The sequence below is a fragment of the Ursus arctos genome, unplaced genomic scaffold, assembly GCF_023065955.2.
Source record: "Ursus arctos isolate Adak ecotype North America unplaced genomic scaffold, UrsArc2.0 scaffold_26, whole genome shotgun sequence".
NCBI lineage: Eukaryota > Metazoa > Chordata > Mammalia > Carnivora > Ursidae > Ursus > Ursus arctos.
In genome coordinates, this window is record NW_026622941.1 from 7,195,227 (window position 1) to 7,216,441 (window position 21,215).

Here is a 21,215-nt window from a genome sequence, read left to right on the forward strand (position 1 = left end):
GTCCTCACCCATGACACATCTCTCAGTGTTTCCCAGACCCTTTCTAAGGGCACCAGTTGGCTAAGAGCAGTGTGGGGAAGAGGAAAGAAAGAAAGAGTATCTAAAAGAATCCATTCCCGGGGCACCTGGGTGTCTCAGTCAGTTAAGTGTCTGCCTTCAGCTCAGGTCATGTTCCTTGGGTCCCGGGATCGAGCCCGCATTGGGCTCCCTGCTCAGTGGAGAGCCTACTTCTCCGTCTCCCTCTGCCTGCCACTCCCCCTGCTTGTGCTCTCTCTGTCAAATAAATAAATAAAATCTTTTAAAAAATTTTTTTCTTTTAAAGAATCCATTCCCACCAACCCCCTTTTTGGATTCTTCCTGGACCTCTGGGAGGAAGGATCTCTCAGCATTTCCCGTGGAAGAGGGCCTGGGAGAAGAGCCCCACTCCCAAACATTCTGGGAATCTGTGGGGTACGCCGTCCAGGCCCGGTGCTGCCCAAAGGACATCAGTAAAACTTGAAGGAAGCTGGCGAAGAACACAAAGGAAAGAAACAAGACAATGCTCTGCCCGTAAAGAATTTATGGATCCCCACTGTGAGTTTCCTTCAACCCCCTGGAGAAGGTTGGGTAGGCATAAAAACCATTTATCGATAAGGTTTGTCCATCGTGGTCCTGCTTAGAAACAGGAAAAGCTCTAAGTCTTTCAAGTGGAAGAAATTTAACCCAGGGAATTGGTCCATGGGTGATGAAGGAGATAAGAAGCCAAAGGGGGACAGTGAGACCGTGAGACAGCGAGACAACCCAAAAAGCAGCAAAGCAGGAAGCCGCTACACCTCCAGGGCTGGAAAGCCAGCAGGGTCATGTAGCATTATAGACCCAGAGGCCCCCTGAGCCATTCGGCAGGAAGTAAATAGAGGGGGCTGCCTGAGAGGAGATAGGATTATGAAAGGAGAGAAGGCAGAGGCACAACCAACCACAGGTGAGGTCCGACGTCAGAAAGCAGAGGGACTGGAAGAAAGAGCCTGGCTTCTTTCCTCCTCCCACCTACCTGTCCTCCTCCCACCTGTCTTCCTATTGGCTGAACCTACCCCAAAGCCGGAGGAGAAAGGAATCTGGGAAATGTAGTTCCCAGTAGTGATACAGCACCGAGCAGAGGAAACTAGAGAACAGGTCTGCAAGCAAACCAGCAGGTGACTGGCAAAGGAAAAAAAAAAAAAAAAAAAGGAGGCCCAGAGAGGGGAAGTGATGGGACCAGGATTAAAGTCCAGATCTTAAGGCTCTCGTTTAGGACCCAGAGAGTCCTTGAAGGCTGACGTGACAGCATGAGATTGGCAGCAGAAAAAAGAACGTAGTCCAGCCTCCTGGGTTTTAAAAAGATCCAAGATAGTGCTTACCTGTGAAGCAGGAACCTTTTGAAGGGCAGGAAATGTTCTGGGGAGATACGGAAGAACATACAAAAGTGAAAATTCGCTAATCTGTATATGTAAGAATAGTGTACTTTATGCATTTCATTGTTTATAAATTTTACCTCAATTAAAAGAAACAAGATTTCCTCGTGTCTTTTTCATAAAATCCTGTCATATTTTCAAATGAAATGATATATGTCTGGGGTTTGCTTCCAAATAATTAAGGGAAGACTGGAAGAGGAAGGAGGGCTGATGGAAGAAATAAGACTGGCTGGAGTTGACAATATTATTTTCTTCCCTTTAGTGTATGTATGTGTTATGTGCGAATTTCCATAATAAAAAGTAAAAAAAGAAAAAAGAGAAAAAAGGCTCTTGGGACCCAACACGCACACATACCTTCAGGCACTGAAGAGCTCAGTGGTGAGTCCAGTCCCAGCCCCCAATTCCCTTGACCCGGAAAGAGCAGCAGCCCTGAGCAGCGCCTGCTGCGCTGAATGTCTTCCCTTTCCGGGCAGCCTTGGACCATCCGTATAAACACGCCCGCAGAGTACAGATCTGAGCCTTGCACCAGGAGAGGAGAGTGACATGTCTAGACTCAGGAAGGCCCCTTACTGTCTTGGAAGCCCTCCTCCCCAGGCGCACTCCTGCACCAGGATTTCCCAGCTCCCCCACCAAGAGCCTGTCCAGCCAGTCAGACCAACCAACGCAAGGATGAGTGCAGGGCCCTGCAGGGAGAGGGGCGGGACAGTACCCAGGTGACCTATCTCCAGAGAGTAAGTCAGCCCCTCACACCAAAGGAGGCGCCCCGAGTCACAGGAGGCAGCTGGGGACCCAGAAATCAGGAACTCTGGGGACGAGCTGGGGACCCAGGAATCAGGAACTCTGGAGTCTAGGCTGGTTCTGCATAGACTGGCTAGGTGACGTGGGCAGGGCCTCATCATTTACTCCATAAATACGTATTGGACACTTGGAATGGGCCACACTGGGACCCAGACTTAAAGAGTCCGTCCAGGCCGCTCCAGAGCTCACAGCCTGGTGCAGCAGGAGGCAAGAAGCAGCATGTCACAGACTGCAGTCGGTGTGGGAGCTGTGAAGCCTGGGGTGGGGGTCCTTCCCAGAGCCCTGCTGAACCTCGAGGACAGATGGGAGCTAGCCAGGAGCACAGAGTCTTGAAGACCAGAGAGCCTGGCATCAGGGGCCATAGGGGTGCTGTTAATGGGTAGTAGGGAAATGATGGGAAGAAAGGGGGCTAGGGATGAGACCAAGCCCCCTGGAATCCCAGTCTCCTCTCTGTGGCCCCCCTCAGCCTCCGTCTTCTCATCCTTGAGGCGAGGAGGCCAGACGGGTGGGCTGTCAGCCTCCACCAGCACCGAGGGATTCCAGACTCCTGGGTGAGGCTGCCGTGGCTGCCCAGCTCCAGTGCGGCCGCCCCTGCTCAGCTTCGGGAGCTGGGTCTCCCCGTTCCTCCCTATCATCTAAGCACTGGGGTGCGGGGGGCGCTGCCCTCTCTGCTGCGTCTTCTAGGTGACCTGTGCCCACTAATGTGGGCACTGGGTTGGATCACGGATAGGGAGGGCTGGCTGATTTGTTATTCCTTTGTAGCTTATCTTTAAAAAGTCACACAACAGGGCAGGAACCCCCAGGCGTCCAGAGGGATGCCAAGTGGGACTTCTGTTTCCCAGATGCTGCAACTGGCTGGCCGGCTGTGGGCCTCCGTGGGTCCCTGCACTCCCCCTGTCTGTAGGTCCCAGGCCCTTCCACTTTCAGATCCGGCACCCAGCTGGACACAGCTCTGTCTGTCTGTCCGTCTCTCTCTCTGTTCCAAGTCAGCTCTGCTCTGCTCTCAGAGGCCCATCTGAGCATTGTCCACTCGCTCTGCTGCCCCTTCCCCACCTAGCCTGCCCCTGCCGTCCTCCCCTCCTGGCCAGGCTTCCAAAGAAGGGAGGAGGCCCGGTTCCGGCCCGGCTGCCCTCACGTGCTTTCCCGGCCGCCCCCTCCCGCCCTGCATCGGGGCAGCCAAGCCTGTTCCTCTTCCCCGATTGCGACAGCTGCCTCTGCTCCCAGAGCTCCCTGTCCCCGCCCCGAAGGCCGGCTTGCTCCACTCCCACTTCCTGAGCCTGGCGCTGGAGCCCTGGAGGCCAGGCCAGGCCCGGCCGCTCGGCCCCCGGGGGCACGTCAGCCCGAGCCCTGTCCCAGGCCCTGGGCTCGGGAGGTTGCTGCCACCACTGCCCAGGACGTGCAGGCCTCCCACCTTCCTCCCCCGGCCTCCACCCGTCTGGCCGACTGGCCCACTGGCCGCCATGCGCCTGCCATGGGCTGCCTCCCCCTGCGGCCTGGCCTGGGGGCCACTCATCCTGGGCCTCTGCGGTCTCCTGGCAGCATCCCAGGCCCAACTGGTGAGGGAGGGGCCCGTGCAGGTGGGTGGCGGCGGGCTTGGGAGGGGAAGAGGGGGTCTGGACAGCCCTCTCTCTAGCTCCTCTGCCCTCCCCAGCCGCCCCTGATTAATTCTCCCCCCGACCTCCATCTCCCCTGGAAGGAGCCCCCATACCACACGGAGAACCAAACCTGCCGGGACTGGGAAAAGGAGTACTACGAACCCAAGGATCAGGTCTGCTGCTCCCGCTGCCCCCCAGGTGAGAGGCAATGGCCCGACGAAGCGGGGACGGGAGGTGGGTTGCAGGGGACTCCGGGCCAACCTCGCTGCCTCGGAGGGAAGACAGACACCATCTCCCAGGAAAACCAGTTGGCCATCCTTCGTGTGTGGTCAGCAAGAGGACAGGGTCCTGCAGCCAGCAGCTGAGGTGAGGGGGAGCCCGGCTCCCCTGATACTGCAGCGGCCCCACTCCCATTCCAGGCACACACGTCTCCGAGGAATGCAGCCGCAGCCAGGACACCATTTGTGCCGTGTGTCCCGAAAATTCCTACAACGAGCACTGGAACCATCTCTCCATCTGCCAGCTGTGCCGCCCCTGTGACCAGAGTGAGTGGCGGTGGGCAGGGGGAGGCAGGCGTCTCCCGGAGCGCGGCCCCTCCGCTGAGCGCTCCTGTCTTCCCACCAGTGCTGGGCTTCGAGGAGACCGTGCCTTGCACCAGCACGCAGAAGACCCAGTGCCGCTGCCAGCCGGGAATGTTCTGCGTGCACTGGGACACAGAGTGTATACACTGCGAGCCACTCTCCGACTGCCCGCCGGGCACCGAAGCCGAGCTGACAGGTCAGAGGTCACTGCGGAGGAGGGCAGGGAGGACGCTGGGTGCCGGTGATCTTGAATGGGGGCAGGGATACAGTGCTTCATGGCGGGGGGGGGGGGGGGGGGGAGTCCCCCAGGTAGTTCTCTTCGGTATGAAGAGCCCCCCTCCCTCCCTGTGAAAGGCCCACAGCGGGGGTCTGCAGAGACAGGGAGCCAGGACAGAGGCAGGGCCTCAGGAGGCTTCTGTCAGCATGGGGGAGATCAGGAAAGGTGCTGCGGGGTGAGCTGGCGGGCAGGGAGGGGCCGTCCAGTGGGAGCAGAGGACCCTCACAGCCTGGAGAGACTCCCCTTGCCCACTCACCCCAGCTGGCCTTGCTCTTCTCTTGCCAGATGAAGTCGGAGTGGCGAACAGAAACTGTGTGCCCTGTAAGGCAGGCCACTTTCAGAACACCTCCTCCCCCAGGGCCCGCTGCCAGCCCCACACAAGGTGAGTGTGCCCCCACCCCGCACCCCTGCCCTCCCAGAAGTCCCAGCTGCTGACCACCCGATGCTCGCACCCACGGGCTCACCGTGCCACCTCCAGCCCTGTGCCCACCTGAATCGGGCCTCTCTTCCCTCTGCAGGTGTGAGGAGCGGGGCCTGGTGGAGGCGGTTCCAGGCACTGCCCAGTCTGACAGCAGCTGCAGAAATCCACCGCAGCACCCTGAGATGCCAGGTGAGGGGCCTGGGGCCGAGGGGCACATGGAGGGGGCCTGTCTGGGAAGATGCCTTTATCCCCTTCCACCCAAAACAGTGGGGAGAAGATGAATCCTTCTCTCTCAGAATTGGGGCAAGCACAGAAGTTCCCTAAGGAAAAGCTGGAGTGTCCCTAGGCCAGCTTCATAGACGCAAATACACACATACACTCTTTTTAAGTTATGTATCACACATGTAACTTGTAAGTTACATATCCTGTTGTGCCAAGGACCACTCCTACACTGATATGTAATTGTAACTGACATCATTTTGGACACGCCGCCGTCATACAATCTTTTTACCAGGCTGAGAATCTCTGTATTAGATTGCACACTTTCAGTATTAGAGAGTTCATCCCACATTGGACTTTCTTGTTTTGTTTTGTTTCTTGTCTGTGAAGTCACTGGTTTCCTAGCCTAACAGATGATTAAGGGATAGTTCTAATGACTGTAAACATTATTAGTTGGGAGAGAGTTATATTAACTTTTTTTAAATTACCAGATATTTATAATAATAGCTTTCATTTATTGAGAGCTAGTGTGTCAGGCACTCTGCCAGCACTTGACAATCACTAACTCATTTAATCTTTTTTTTTTAAGATTTTATTTATTTATTTGAGACAGAGAGGGAGCACAAGCAGGGGGAGGGGCAGGCAGAGGGAGAAGCCCAATGCGGGACTTGATCCCACGACCCTGGGATCACCACCCAAGCCGAAGGCAGACGTTTAACTGACTGAACCACCCAGGCTCCCCTAACTCATTTAATCTTGCTTAATGACCCTACAAATTACCGCTGACCCTTGAACAACATGAGTTCGAACTGTGCAGATCCACTTATATGTGGCTTTTTTTCAATAAATAACAGCACAGTTCTGTAAATATATTTTTTCTTTCTTATGATTTTCTTAATGACATTTTCTTTGCTCTCACTTTATTGTGAGAACACAGTATATAAATACATAACCTTGGGGCGCCTGGGTGGCACAGCGGTTAAATGTCTGCCTTCGGCTCAGGGCGGGATCCCGGCGTTATAGGATCGAGCCCCACATCAGGCTCCTCTGCTATGAGCCTGCTTCTTCCTCTCCCACTCCCCCTGCTTGTGTTCCCTCTCTCACTGGCTGTCTCTATCTCTGTCAAATAAATAAATAAAATCTTTAAAAATAAATACATACATACATACATACATGCCCTACAAAATGCGCATTAAACCCACTGCGTTACTGGTAAGGCTTCTTTCTGGCCAACAGTAGACTATTCATAGTTAAGACTTTTTGGGAATCAAAAGCTATGCGTGGATTTTCGACCGCACGGGGGTCGGCGCCCCTAACCCCCATGTTGTTCTAGGGTCAACTGTAGTTCTATTATTATCCTCACCAAGGGAAGGAGGCTCGGCAGAGTTTATGTGACTTGCCCCAGATCACCCACATGGTAACTGGTATTATGAAAACCTACATTCAGTTCTTTCTTACTCCAGAGCCCATGCCATAATGCATGCACACCATAGAAAAGTAGAAAATTCAGAGAAACAAAACTAAAAATCACTCACAGGACCATCACTTAGCATATCCACTCTTGACATTTTGTAATATATCCTCCCAGACATTTTTCTCTGTATGTCTACACATAGAATTGTTTTTATAAAAGTGGAGTCATTTGAATATTTTGTAACTTGATTTTTCATCCAAATATATCATAAAGCTTTTTCCATGTCCTCTTGTTACTTTTTAACCATGTATCGAATACAGTTGGCACTTCAGAGCTGGAATTTTAGGCAGTGTGTACCTAACCCCTCATTTTATCTTCGAGATGCTCCAAAAGGAGGAATGACTTAAAAAGTCACCCAGTTGGGCCGGGCCCCATATGTCTCGGTCTCCAGGTCCAGTTTTTTCCCATGCCTCCCACTCTGTCCTCCCTTAGGCCGCAGGTTTAGGTAACTCAGAAAGGGCAAGCTCCCAGGCTGCAAATGTCCAAGTCTTCCTGACCTTCCCCAGACACACTTGATGGGCACTGGAGACTCTGCTATGATAGCCAGAAATTATCCATGGCTACATAGCAGAAACTGAGAATCCCAAGTCCCAGCCCCCCTACTCTCCCCCTTCTGGAACCTGCCCTGAGTAAGGGGGGGAGAACTTGCAACCCCTCCTCTCCCACCCCCATAAACACCCCCACAGAGATAGAGGGGCAATCTCAGCTCCTACAGTGACCTCTCTGTAGGATGGTCACGTCTGCAGAAGTGTGGCTCTACCCTGTGGCCTGGGTCACTTACAAACCAAAGCCCCACCCTCCCTGTACCGCCTCCCACCCCCCTTCTAGCCCTGGAACCCCAACTGTGCACACGCCTGTTCTCACCCACAGGACTGGCCCCCGTCCTTGGTCTCTACGTGGTGGCCACCAGCACCACCCCCAAAGATCCATCCATGACAGTTTCTCCTGGCTGTCAGGTGGTCCTCCCCGAGTCCAGCTTGCTTCGCCTTCTCTGTAACCCAAGGGAGGTTTTTCTAATTCTGCCTTTAGGACCTGCAGTGGCTCTGGAAGGGGAAAGCTGTTCCCCCTTTTCTGTGGGTCACCCAGAGAACTAGAAAGCTGGTCCTTAGCTCCCCAACCCCCATCCCGCCCTTCCCGGTGTCATCACGGCTCTCCTGTCTGCTGTCCCACCAGGAACTGTGATGGTGCTGGCCATCCTGCTGCCGCTGGCCTCGTTCCTCTTCCTCACCACCGTCCTGGCCTGCACCTGGAAGAGCCACCCCTCTCTCTGCAGGAAGCTGGGTAGGAAGGAGCTGGATGCAGGCAGGGAGGCAGGCCTCGCCGGCTGGCTGTCCACACCTGCATAAGGGAGGGAGTCTGAGGGGAACAGTCAGCTTCCCCAGGGCCAACCCTTCTGCCCATCCACACCATGAAGACTTGCGATGCCCGCCCCCAGCACAGACATCCTCTCCACCCAGCCCCCCATTCTGAGGCTGGAGATAAGAGCAATGATAGCTCGTTCCTCCTGGGAACCCAGGGCGGGGGCGGGGGGGGGGGGGCATAGGTCTCATCGAGCTGTGAAGGGTGCAAGCCCAAGGCCCCCTGGAGGCCTGACCGCCATCTCATTTCCCATTGCAGGATCCCTGCTCAAGAGGCGTCCAGAGGTAATGGGGAAGGCTGAGAAGGCGGCAGGGAGGGGCAGGTGGGGGAACAGGGCGGGCTAGGCAGGGTAAGAGTGTGCCTGCTTCAACATCCGCTCAGCTCATCGGTGATGGAGCCTAGCATGTGCCAAGCACTGTTCCAGGCACCACGGATGTAGCGGTGAGCAAAACAAAGTACCTGCCCTCCTGGCCTTACAGGCCAGGGGACCAAGAATGAAGTTAGACAGCATGGTAGGGGAACAGTGAGTGGCAGTGGCCAAGGGGGGGGTACATTATCTTAGCGTGGACAGAGAGGGCCTCGCTGATAAACTGACACTGGAGCAGAGAGCTGAAGAATGAAGGAGCCATCCATCAGAACATCTAGGGGAAAGTGCCCCAGGAAGAGGGGCATCAAGTGCAAAGGCCCCGTGGCAGGGAGCCTGAAGTGGAGTAGAGGAGAATGAGCTGCCTAAGCGGGGGGTGGGGGGTGGGAATTAAAGAAAGCCGGGGTCTGAGGCCCATGTCATCACTTGGTTCTCTGCCTGTCTCCTCCAGGGAGAGGAATCAAATACTGCTGATGGAAGCTGGGAGCCTCCAAGGGTCAACCCCCATTTCCCTGACCTGGTAAAGCCACTTCTGCCCCTCTCCGGAGATGTGGCCCCATCCTCGGCCAGGCCCCAAGCACCCCTGAATTTGGAGGAAGAGGTGCTACAGCAGCAGAGTCCATTCAGCCAGGCCAGGGAGCTGGAGCCTGAGCTCCCAGAGCAAAGCCAGGTGGCCCATGGTGAGCCTAGGGCAGGCAGCGGGGAGGAGAGGGGGCAGGGAGGGAAGGGTGGGGTGGGAGGGATGGCAGGCAGCCGGAGAGTGTGAGCCAGAGAGAGAGGAGAAGCCTCGAACAGCAAGACAGAGACTCCAGCGCCTCGCTGCCTCGCCGCAGCCGTCAGCCCCTCTCACTCTGCCTCCTTTCCCACAGGGACCAACGGCATTCATGTCACCGGCGGGTCTGTGACTGTCACCGGCAACATCTACATCTACAATGGGCCAGTACTGGGGGGAGCACGGGGCCCCGGAGACCCCCCTGCTTCCCCGGAGCCTCCGTACCCCACCCCTGAAGAGGGTGCCCCTGGCCCTCCCGGGCTCTCTACACCCTACCAGGAGGATGGCAAGGCTTGGCACCTGGCTGAAACAGAGACACTGGGCTGCCATGCCCTCTAACAGGGCCAAGGACCCAACTCGTCACCATGCCTCTTGCTGTTTGGGAAAAGCCAGGAGGTGCAAGGGAGGTGCAAGAGTACCTTCTCCCTGAGGCTACCTTGCCCACCAGGGATTGACAGAGGGCCTGGGCAGGGCCCCTGAGAGGCAGACCGTAAGGGGCCGGGCCTCAGACGCGTGTCCGAGAGCAGGGCCAGGCACTGGCTGGTACATACCCGTCACGAGACTCTCACCACCATCTGAGCAGGCCTGAGACTTCCCTGCAGACCCTCCTGCCCCCTGGGGCTGCAGCAGGCCAGCTCCCGGCGCGGACAGGGCACTGACGCTCGCTGCTGCCCACCACAGCGCTCTGCACCCTCAGCACGGCACGGAAGGAGGCCGGCCACGTGGTCACTTGCAAGGACATCAGTGGGACCTCCAGCAGAGTCGTGGTGCTCAGCCCCCAGCTTCCCACGGACTGAAGTAGACCCTATATGAAGATGGAGTTCCATGGAGGACCCCCCCTCCCACTGCTCCTAGACAGGAAAGGGAGTCATCAAAAACTGGGGGTTTGGATACAGTTACTAGGTAGAAGGGAGAGTTTGGGAAGGGGAGGAAAATGGCAAGTGTATTTATAAATTGTAACCACATGCAAATAAAGAGGAGATGGAGACCTAGGTCACTTTTTCTTGGGATTCACATAGAAACACTATTCCATTGGGGCAATGTCAAAAGGCAAAAGTCAAAACACGAAAATAGAATCCTACAAAGGTTTTCTATGAGAGACTGGTGTATGTAACTCGGGTGATAACAGTATTAGCCCGCCGACAAGGTGCCAGACGGTGTTCTAAACGCTTTATAATATTAACTTATGCAAGCCTCACCACATGTCTCAGAGATAGACACTTTTACTATTCTCCTTGAACAAATGGGGAAACTGAGCCGCAGAGACACTAAATGACTTGCCCAATTCAGCTGCTAATGGCAAAGCTGGGTTTGCACCCAGTCAGTCTGGCTCCGGAGGCCTGTCAGGTAGAAACTTCACACGATGCACCCTCACAGAATTTTTCTAAACAGGTAAAGAAGGGGGGGGGCTGGTTTTCTCAAATAACCAGATCTCCTTCATGTCCCGCAGGCATTCAGTCAGAGCCAACTCGCACACCCCCAGCCACTATGCAAGGTGAGAGTGTTCTTTCCACACAGCTGGTCAAAGGGAAAGATACGCACTTTAGACATAAAATATGAGAGCCCCAAGTTCACATTTGTTGGTGAAGAGAGCCAGGCCGACCTCCTTCAACTCAGAAGGGGCACTCGTGATTTTTACTTGTTTATTCCTTTTTGTCTTATATGATTTTGTCCCCAAAAGAACTTTAAATCTTCTCGAGTTCTTTTATTAGGAAATGTGTGGGCCCCAGAATTTATCTATCTCACCGCCTGGTAGAGACAACCCGAACGTGAAGGATTGTGAGGGAAGCCACTGCCAGTGGACTTCGCCTTCCATAAAAGGCCACCGTCTGGATCTGATGTTAAGAACTCTGTCGCTGGGGCTCATCAAGATGGTATAGCTATGAACACGTGCTGCGGGAGCCGTCTGATCCAGCTGAGTAGATGGGTTATTTAAGGCTGACCATGAAAGTATTAGATCCAGATTCCTTTCTTAAGAATTAAGCCATGGGGCACCTGGGTGGTCAGTTGGTGAAGCGTCTGCCTTCAGCACAGGTCATGATCCCAGGGTCCTGAGATCGAGCCCCGCGTGGGGAAGCCCTGCTCAGTGGGGAGTCTGCTTCTCCCCCCACCCCTCCCCTTGTTCGTTTTCTCTCTCTCAAATAAAAAAAATAGTAATAATAATCTAAAAAATAAAGTGGTTTAAAAAAAAGTTACCGTCAGCTATATCTTTAGAGTGAATCCTCCTGCTCTTGCAGTGTGCCAGAGCCAGGCCACCTGAATCCTTAATCATCGCTCCAATGTATTTAGATAAAAAACAAACGTTATACATTCTTCAACGCAATAAAAGGAGGAAAGCTTTTTTCAGGAAATGGTGCTGAGGCCCTAGGTGACACATTCACATTTAGGACTGCAGCAGCCTGTGTCAGTTTGTTAGGGCGGCCGTCACGCAGCAGTGCAGGCGGGAGGGCTTCAAGAACAGAAAGTGATTTTCTCACGGTTCTGGAGGCTAGAAGTCCAAGACCAAGGTGTCAGCGGGGTTGGTTTCTTCTGAGGCTCTCTCCTTGGATTGCCGATAGCGGTCTTCTCCCTCTGTCTTCACATGGTCTTCCCTCCTGTTGGTGCCCTAAAATCCTTTTTTTCTTTAATGAGAGAGAGAGAGAGAGAAAGAGCAGAAGGAGAGGGACAAGCAGACTCCACGCTGAGCATGAGCCCGAAGCAGAGCTCCATCCGAGGAGATCATGACCGGAGCCGAACTCGAGTCGGACATTCAACCGACTGAGCCACCCAGGGGCCCCCTAATCTCCTCTTTTTATAAAGACACCAGTCAGATTGGTAAGGGCCCACCCTAAAGACCTCGCTTTAATTTAATTATCTCTTTAAAGACTATCTCCAAAGACAGTCATGTTCTGAGGTACCGGGGTGTCGGACCTCCACATATGAATTTCGGAGGACACAATTCAGCCTATAACATAGCCCATGCTTATTCTGCCAGGCTCCAAGCCACACCGACAGAGCACACTATATATTGAGAAGAGCTCTGTCTAGACCGAAAGCTAATAGAAAATCAATGAGGACAGCCTATTGATTGGCGTCTTCAAAAGAAAGAACCACATACGAGAATAGTTGATAAGTGGACGATTAGGTCTGAATCCAGCTAGCTTCCCATACTTCATCTTTGAGAATGCCACTCCTATACCACGTGGAGGACAAAGCCAACACTGAGTCCAACCAATGACAGCATAGGTGCAGGGAGGCCAGGAAGGAGGCTAAGGCAGCAGCAGTCCATAAGAAAGATGGACATTACTGGGCATAGAGTAGTGGCAGTGGGGGATGTGGGGCTATGCTGTCCTAGGATAATTAAGATTTTTTTTGTTTCAAAAGATGAAGCATTTCACATTGACAGCTGTGATGAATTCCTTCTGCACCTTCCCCAACTGACTTCTGTACCCTTCCTAGGAACACAACCCCATTTCTGTACTAGGGCAGAGATTCCATGATATTGGGAGGGGAGGCCCTTTCCCCAATCCCAGGAGCCAGTAAACCCATTCCCTTTTGCCAGAAATTGGTTTAAGAGGGACACGAGATCCATTTCTGACTAATGACATGTTTAGGGAAGCCTTCCTTCCCAGGACAAAAAGCATCATTAGGAGAAAGGTTTTGGCTTTCCTTGTCCCTTCTTTCCGGTTTGGGGGATGTTTTGTGAGAACATGATGCCTGAGCTGTGGCAGCCATATTGCTATCATGAGGAAAAGGCCATGGAGATAAAAAACCAATTCTCTGAGGATGGAGGTCCTGGAAGAAAAGAAAAGAACATGGTTCATGAGACATTCTTTTTCTGTAAATCAGAGTAAGTTAAGTTTTGGGGCTTTTTTCTAGTTTTAATTTTATTTCCTTTCTTTGGGTAAGTAATTTATTAATATGGCTGAAATTTCAGAAAATATCAAAGAGTAAACAGTGAAATGTCTCTCTTCCACTCCTGACCCTCAATCACCAAGGTGCTCTCCCTGGAAGCAACCAATGTTACTGTTTCTGATGCTTTTCCAGAGGTAATTTACAAATATATACACTTATATTCCCTTCCTCCTTTTTTCCACAAGTGGTAGCACATTCTCTATATATCCTTCCCTTTGCCTTTTTCATTTAACAAAATAGCTTGCCCGTAATTCCATATCAGTATCAAAAACCTCCCTCCTATGCAAGTTGGTACAGCCACTCTGGAAAACCGTGTGGAGGTCCCTTAAAAAGTTAAAAATTGAGCTACCCTATGATCCAGCCATTGCACTACTGGGTGTTTACCCCAAAGATACAGACGTAGTGAAGAGAAGGGCCATATGCACCCCAATGTTCATAGCAGCAATGTCCACAATAGCTAAATCGTGGAAGGAGCCGAGATGCCCTGCAACAGATGACTGGATTAAGAAGTTGTGGTCCATATATACAATGGAATATTACTCAGCAATCAGAAAGAATGAGTTCTCAACATTTGCTACAACATGGACGGCACTGGAGGAGATAATGCTTAGTGAAATAAGTCAAACAGAGAAAGACAACTATCATATGATTTCTCTCATCTATGGAACATAAGAACTAGAATGATCAGTAGGGGAAGAAAGGGATAAAGAAAGGGGGGGGTAATCAGAAGGGGGAATGAAACATGAGAGACTATGGACTATGAGAAACAAACTGAGGGCTACAGAGGGGAGGGGGGTGGGGGAATGGGATGGACCGGTGATGGGTAGTAAGGAGGGCACATATTGCATGGTGCACTGGGTGTTATACACAACTAATGAATCATCGAGCCTTACATCGAAAACCGGGGATGTACTGTATGGTGACTAACATAATATAATAAAAAATCATTATTAAAAAAAAAAAAAAACAAAAAACCAAAAACCTCCCTCCTAAATTTTTTTATCTGCATCTGCATAGTATCCCATTATATGGATGCCCCATTTAACTAGATCCCTTTGAGGCTTTTTTTTTTTTAATATTTTATTTATTTATTCGTCAGAGATAGAGACAGCCAGCGAGAGAGGGAACACAAGCAGGGGGAGTGGGAGAGGAAGAAGCAGGCTCATAGCGGAGGAGCCTGATGTGGGGCTCCATCCCGTAACGCCGGGATCACGCCCTGAGCCGAAGGCAGAAGCTTAACCGCTGTGCCACCCAGGCGCCCCCCTTTGAGGCTTTTTAATTCATTTCCAATCTTTACTATTAAAAACAATTCCAAGGGCGCCTGAGTGGCTCAGTTGGTTGAGGGTCCGACTCTTGGTCTCGGCTCAGGTCACAATCTCAGAGTCATGAGATAGAGCCCCTAGTCAGGCTCCCTGTTCAGCAGGGAGTCTGCTTGAGGTTCTCTCTCTCTCCCCCCCCCTGTGCCCCTCCCCTGCTTGCACGGGTGTACACTCTCTCTCTCTCTGTCAAATAAATAAATAAATCTTTTTTAAAAAGTTCCACAATAGGTGGCTCAGTCATTGAGTGTCTGCCTTCAGCTCAGGTCATGATCCCAGGGTCCTGGGATCAAGCCCTGAGTCAGGCTCCCTGTTCAGCAGGGAGTCTGCTTCTCCCTCTCCAGCCTCCCCTGCTTGTGTTCCCTCTCTGACTGTCTCTCTCTGTCAAATAAATAAATAAAATCTTATAAATAAATAAATAAATAAATAAATAATAAAAATAAAAATGAATAATAATAAAAATTAATAATTTTAAAAATTAAATAAAAATAAAGAATAAAAATAAAAATAAATAAACAATAAAAATAAAAATAAATAATAAATAATAAAAATAAAATAAAATAAAATAAAATAAAAATAAATAATAAAAATAATAAAAATAAAAATAAATAAATACATAAATAATAAAAATAAAAAGTTCCACAATAACAACGTATATTGTTTTGCACATGTGGGAGTATTGCTATCAAAAAATTGCTAGAAATAAAACCGGGGGTCAAAAGTTAGGTATATTTTATTTTGATAAATATTACCAAATTACCCTCCATGAAGACTGAGCATGAGCTATTCTTAAGAGTGTCCATTTCCGTATGCAAACACCAACTTTGGTCTGTTATCAAACATTTTGATCTTTGCCAATCTGAAAGGTGAAAAATGTTATCTCAGGGTAATTTTTATTTGCATTTCTTATTGTGACTGAACTTTTTCATTTTATTGCAAGTGAACATTTTCATCATATTAAAGAGTCATTTGTAATTTACTTTCCACTGTCTGTTCATCTCTCTTACTATTTTTCTATGGGACAATTTCCAAATGTTAACTTAACTATCCTTGAAATCACCTATTAAACAATGATTTTTTTTTCTTCACCAATTGGAAACACTGCCATTATCACAAACCAAATTTGTGTAAGAATTTGCATTTACTTCTGGATTTTCAGGTCTCCTCTTTTGATCTGTCTTTTTAATCTGCTAGCACCCACAGTCTTTCAATTTAGCTTTATATTTTAATATCAATTAGAGCTCCTTTTGATCTCCGTTTCCAGAACGTTCTTATGTTTTCTTATTTCTTTTTCCAAATGAACTTTAAGATCAGCTTCTTTAGTACCCCTTCCCCCCAAAAAACTCCCATTGGTATTTGTATTGAGACTGCAGCAGATTTATAGCTTTCTCAGGAAGAACCAACATCTTCCTCGTGCTGGTCTTCCTTTCAAAAACATGGTGACTAATTTTTTAAAGTATTTTATTTATTTATTTGACAGAGAGAAAGAGAGAGCCCAAGCAAGGGGAGCGGCAGGTAGAGGCAGAGAGAGAAGCAGGCTCCGTGCTGAGCAGGGAGCCTGACTAGGGGCTCAATGAGGGGCGCGATGTGGGGCTCGATCCCAAGACCCTGGGATCATGACCTGAGCCAAGGGCAGACGCTTAACCGACTGAGCCACCCAGGTGCCCCAGAACATGGTGACTTTCTATGTGTTGATTCCTTTTGTGTGCCTCAGTAGTGTTTTAATGTTCAATTTTTTAAAATATAGGTCTTGAGTATTTCTTGCTAAGTTCATTCCTAGGTGTTTCATCTTTGTAAATGCTACAGAAATGGGATCTTTACTGACTTAAGTTTTTTTTAACCTGGCTACCTACTGAATTCTCTTGTCATCTGTAATAGCTTTTCAGTTGATTCACTTGGCTTATCACCTTTAAATCCTGCGAAATTAATCTCTACTGTCTAATTTTTATACTTCTAATACATTTTAATCTCATCTAAATATATTGCCTGGTACCTTCAGAACAATGTTAAATGGTCATGGCATTAATGAACATTACCGTCTTGATCCTTATTTTATGGGGGAATACTTTTAGTATTTCCCCATTCAGCAGGAGTTGTAAAGATATGTTTATTTTATTATGTTAAGAAAATTACCATCACTTATTATTTCACTGAGGTTTTAAACTAACAACGGATATTGAATCTTTACGAGAAACAAACACATGTCCTTTAAGCCTCTGCAGAGTTGATTACGCTTCTTTTCTCCTTAAATCTATCATCCTGATGAATTACATAAATCAGTTTCCTAATATTAACTATCTTTACTTTTCTGGAAAAACCCACACTTGATCTTGTTGTATTTTTCTTTTAATGTACCTCTGGGATCCTCTTTGCTAATATTTTACTTCAGAGTCTCATTCATGAACTGGGCCTATAATATTGGTCTTTTTTACGTTCCTCGTAGCTTTATAATTATATCTATATTTCTGACATAACAGTTCATCTTAAAGGAATTATACCTTAGAGTTAATTTAGTTTAAAATCTAGGACTGCCAACCTTTTACCTCCTCCAACCCAGTGCCACAGAGTTATATAGTTCCGTGTTAGGAGATCATCTTCTAGGCATCTGTTCATTTTTATGTGCTTATCATGAAAAGATTTACTTGTTCCAAGTCGTATACCTTTGAGATCCTCAAATTATGGACTGACCCTCAAAACCCCTGTTTGATAAAGCTGCTTGTCCAGGCAAATAGGGCAATTCATGCAGAAGCCATTCCAGAGCAAGACCTCAAAAGGCAATTATTTTTATACTCAAGGCCCAAAGACTCCCTTTGGAATTAATCCATTTGTAAAAGCTCTATCAGCATTGTCCAACGGCACTTCCTGTAATGATAAAAATTATTATCTGTGTTGTCTGATGTGAGAGCTGCCAGCCACATGCAGCTAATAAGCGCTTGACATGTGATTAGTGCAATGGAGGAACTGAATTTTATTTTAAAGGTTGATTGATTGATTGATTGATTTGAGAGAGATAGAGAGCGTGCAGGGGGGAGGAGCAGATCAAGAGGGAGAAAGAGTCTCAAGCTGACTCCGCACTCAGCTCAGAGCCCGACGTGGGGCTCCCTCCCAGGACCCTGAGATCATGACCTGAGCAGAAACCAAGAGTTGGCCATTCTACCAACCGTGCCATCCAGGCACCCCTGGAGGAACTGAATTTTAAATTTAATTTAATTTTATATTTAAATAGCTACATGTGGCTAGTGGCTACTGTACTGGACAGCACAGCTCTAAGAGGTCTATAGAGAAACCGGATTCAGTGAGGCTGTGGTTCCAACAGCTGGGAAGGTACAAAGAGCTCAGGCACTGAGGTATTCATACATTCATCAAATCTCAAATATTTAACTACTGAGCACCTACTATGTACTAAATAGTGTTTTAGGTATCAAAGATACAGAGCTAAACAGACGATAAAGGCATGCTTTTGCTCTCATTAGATGAGGAAGATGATCAAAATAAATCGGGAATAAGTATTATGCTGAAAACTGAAAAAGGGAAAGTGAGAGTAACTATATAGCTACTTTACATTGAGTGGTCATGGAAGTTTTTTTAAGGAGGGGACATCTGAACTGAACAACCAGAAGGAACCAGTCAGAGGAAGACCAAGAGGAAGAATGTTTCTGACAGAGGGAACAGCTAGCGTGAAAGTGCCTAGGACATTGGGACATTAGAGGAGTTAGGAGAATACAAGTCTAGGCTAGACTCGGTGGGTGAGGACGCTCCAGGTGGAGTCAGATAGTCGTATCACATAGGGCTTCCTAAACCAAGATAAGGAGCTTCATTATATCCTAAATTCAGAGAAGCCACTGGAAGGTTTCAAGCAAGGGAGAAGTACAATCTCTTTTCATGTTAAAAAGGATCAGTCCAGCTGCTATTGGGACAATAGATAATAGGGCATTATTATCTGTAATAATCCAGTGGATAATGAATAAAGAATGGAAGCAGAAAGACCAGGTAAAAGGTTCCTGCAATAGACAAACGGAGAGAGTACACGGTTTGAAGATACCCCTTGGAGATAGAGTCAACAGGGTTTGTTGATGGCCTTGGATCTCAGCTCATCCTCTGTGGCCTTGGACTACTCGCTCGTTAAACTAATCCAAGGCTCACTTTCAAAATTAGCATTCAGTAAATATTAAATGAGTATTTACTATGTACTGGGCATCTGAAGATACAACAAACAAGACAGACTACCTAACCTTCTGAAGCTTGAAAAATAATTACAGTGATGTAAGTACTATAAAGTGGAAACACCATATCATCAGAGACCTACTCTAACCTTGAGGATCAGGATATGCTTCCCTGAGGAAATTCAAGATGTGACCTGCAGAATAATAAAGGTTAGCTAAGCAGTGGGGAGGAGAGAATTCTCCTGGTGGAAGAAAGGAATGGTGCATGCCCAGGTCCCATGATAGGAAGAACAGTTCGGCCGGAGCTTGGGAACAGAGAGATAAAGCTGGAGAAGTAGGTAGGAAGCAGACCACTCTGACTTATAAACTATAACGATTTGGGACTTTACTCTAAAAGCAATAGGAAACTACTTAAGTTTCTTTTTTTCCCCCATATAGTTTTTATTCTTCTTTATTTCACATTTTATTAAGTCATAAGCTACATATGGTAAACTATGTAAAGTGTACTGCTCTTAAGCGTACAGCCTGAAGAAGTGTTACCTATGGGTAGACTCACGTTGCCATCCCAGAAGATACAGAACATTCTCAGCACCCCAGAAGAAGACTTCATGCCCCTCCCCCCTCAGTAATCCTCACTGCTTGGGTCTCAGTCAACATTCTGGGAGATCTGTAATATATCTGAGATACAGGATATTTCCAGAGATATTCACTATTTAACTTGTGACTCATCCGCCCCCACCCCGTCAATTAGTCTATTAAGCTATCTATACTTGAACTACATATAAATGGAATCATACCATATTAGCCATTTTGTCTGACTTCTTTTAATCAATGTCATGTTTGAGATGTATCCTTGTTGTTGCTAGTATCAGTAGTTTGGTTTCTTTTTAAAATTTTGCCATGCAGGGGCATCAAGGCGGCTCAGTCGGTTGAGTATCCAACTCCTGATTTTGGCTCAGGTCATGATCCCAGTGTCGTGAGATCAAGCCTGGCATCAGGCTCTGCGCTGTGGAGACTGTTTGGGATTCTCTCTCTCCCTCTCTCTCTTCCCCTCCCTCCTGCTCACGCTGTCTTGTTCTCTCTCTAAAAACTAAAAAAATAATTTTGCCATGTAGTATTCCACTGTATGTATACACCTAAATTTGTCCATTCTCTTGGTTCTTTCTAATTTAAGGGTTGTTTCAAGTTTTCAGCAATTCTGAATAAAGTTACTACAAATATTCTTATACGTCTTTTTACAGACATATGCACTCATTTCTTGAGTATATACCTAGAAGTAGAATTGCTAAGTCATAAGATGGAAATCTGTATAGTTTTAGTTAACACTGCTAAAACGTTTCTAAAATGATGGAAGTAATTTACAGTCCCACCTGCAATGCTTAGAGCTCCATTGCTTCACATATTTACCTTAATTTGGGATTGTCAGTCACCTTAATATTAGCCACTTTAATGGGTGTATTTCTCATTGTGGGGTTTCTTTTCTCATTAAATTATTTACTTTAGGATAATTTTAGAATTATAGAAAAGCTGCAAAGACAGTACAGAAAGTTTGGATATCCTCCACTCAGCCTCCCTTATTTTAATATCTTACATACTCATGATTCGTTAGTTAAAAATAAGAAATTAACATTGTTGAAATACTAATTAAGCTATAGACTTTATTCAGATTGCACCAGTTTTTCCCTAATGTCCTTTTACTGGTCCAGGATCCAATCCAAGGTACTATATTATATTAGTGGTCATGACCCTTTAGTCTTCTCTGATCTGTGACAATTTCTTTCCTTATTTTTTTTTCTTTCCTTATTTTTTCCTTGGCAGTTTTGAAGGGTGCTAATCGGTTACTTTAAAGAATGTCCTTCAGTTTGGGTTGTCTGATGTTTTCTCCTGATGAGAAACTGCCAAACTGTCTTCCAAAGTGACTACAGTACACCCTTTCGTATTTCCACCTGCAACGAGAGTTCCTTTTGCTCCATCACATTTGGTGGTGGTGGTGTTGATTTTAAGCAATTCTGGGAGGTGAACAGTGGTAACTCATTGTGATTTTAATTTGTATTTCTCTAATAACAAATGTTGACCATCTTTTCACGTGCTTACTTGCCATCCATATCTCTTATTTGCCCAAGTGTCTTTTTAAATCTTCTGCCCATTTTTAAGTTGGGTCATTTGTTTTCTTATTCAGTTTTAAGAATTCTTTATGTTGGGGCGCCTGGGTGGCTCAGTCATTAGTTAAGCGTCTGCCTTCGGCTCAGGGCGTGATCCCGGCATTATGGGATCCAGCCCCCCATCAGACTCCTCCGCTGGGAGCCTGCTTCTTCCTCTCCTACTCCCCCTGCTTGTGTTCCTCTCTCTCTGGCTGTCTCTCTCTGTCAAATAAACAAATAAAATCTCAAAAAAAAAAAAAAAAAGAATTCTTTATGTATTCTAGATACAAGTCCGTTATCAGATATGCAATCTGCAAATATTTTCTCCTAGCCTGTGGTTTGTCTATTTATTCTCTTAACATATCTGTCACAAAGCAAAGTTTTTAAATTTTGATATGGTCCACTTTATCATTT

General features: G+C 47.9%; 3 protein-coding genes across 5 annotated transcripts in view; 1 reads left to right on the top strand and 2 right to left on the bottom strand.

Moving 5' to 3' along the window:
• SCNN1A (sodium channel epithelial 1 subunit alpha) overlaps positions 1-3,474 on the bottom strand; it is a 32,537-nt gene extending 29,063 nt beyond the window's left edge. Inside the window, exons 1-2 of the mRNA XM_026502617.4 lie at positions 1,782-3,474; positions 1,374-1,410 (exon numbers count right to left, since the gene is read on the bottom strand). The gene's annotated coding sequence lies outside the window, so the exon portion shown is untranslated. The remainder of the gene's footprint in view (positions 1-1,373; positions 1,411-1,781) is intronic.
• LTBR (lymphotoxin beta receptor) lies at positions 3,424-10,275 on the top strand. 2 transcript variants are annotated; one of them, XM_026502621.4, is made up of 10 exons: positions 3,424-3,781; positions 3,922-4,018; positions 4,240-4,365; positions 4,445-4,597; positions 4,964-5,060; positions 5,197-5,288; positions 7,966-8,073; positions 8,410-8,435; positions 8,967-9,195; positions 9,385-10,275. In XM_026502621.4, the coding sequence occupies exons 1-10, from the start codon at positions 3,686-3,688 to the stop codon at positions 9,624-9,626; spliced, it is 1,266 nt and encodes a 421-aa protein (XP_026358406.1). In that variant the 5' UTR covers positions 3,424-3,685; the 3' UTR covers positions 9,627-10,275. The 2 variants fall into 2 exon arrangements, with proteins under 2 accessions (XP_026358406.1, XP_026358405.1); XM_026502620.4 differs by having other exon boundaries at positions 3,481-3,802.
• VAMP1 (vesicle associated membrane protein 1) overlaps positions 6,869-21,215 on the bottom strand; it is an 84,373-nt gene continuing 70,026 nt past the window's right edge. Inside the window, exon 5 of one of the 2 annotated variants that reach the window (XM_057318801.1) lies at positions 6,869-13,061. In XM_057318801.1, coding sequence (XP_057174784.1) covers positions 13,009-13,061 — 53 coding nt within the window. In that variant the 3' untranslated portion in view covers positions 6,869-13,008. The remainder of the gene's footprint in view (positions 13,062-21,215) is intronic. The other variant, XR_008961520.1, reaches the window with a different exon arrangement.

Coding starts and splice junctions, on each gene's coding strand:
- LTBR (XM_026502620.4), top strand. CDS start 3,686: ATGCGCCTGCCATGGGCTGCCTCCCCCTGCGGCCTGGCCTGGGGGCCA. Junction 4,366..4,444: donor GTGCCGCCCCTGTGACCAGA/GTGAGTGGCGGT, acceptor TCTTCCCACCAG/TGCTGGGCTTCGAGGAGACC. Junction 4,598..4,963: donor CACCGAAGCCGAGCTGACAG/GTCAGAGGTCAC, acceptor TTCTCTTGCCAG/ATGAAGTCGGAGTGGCGAAC.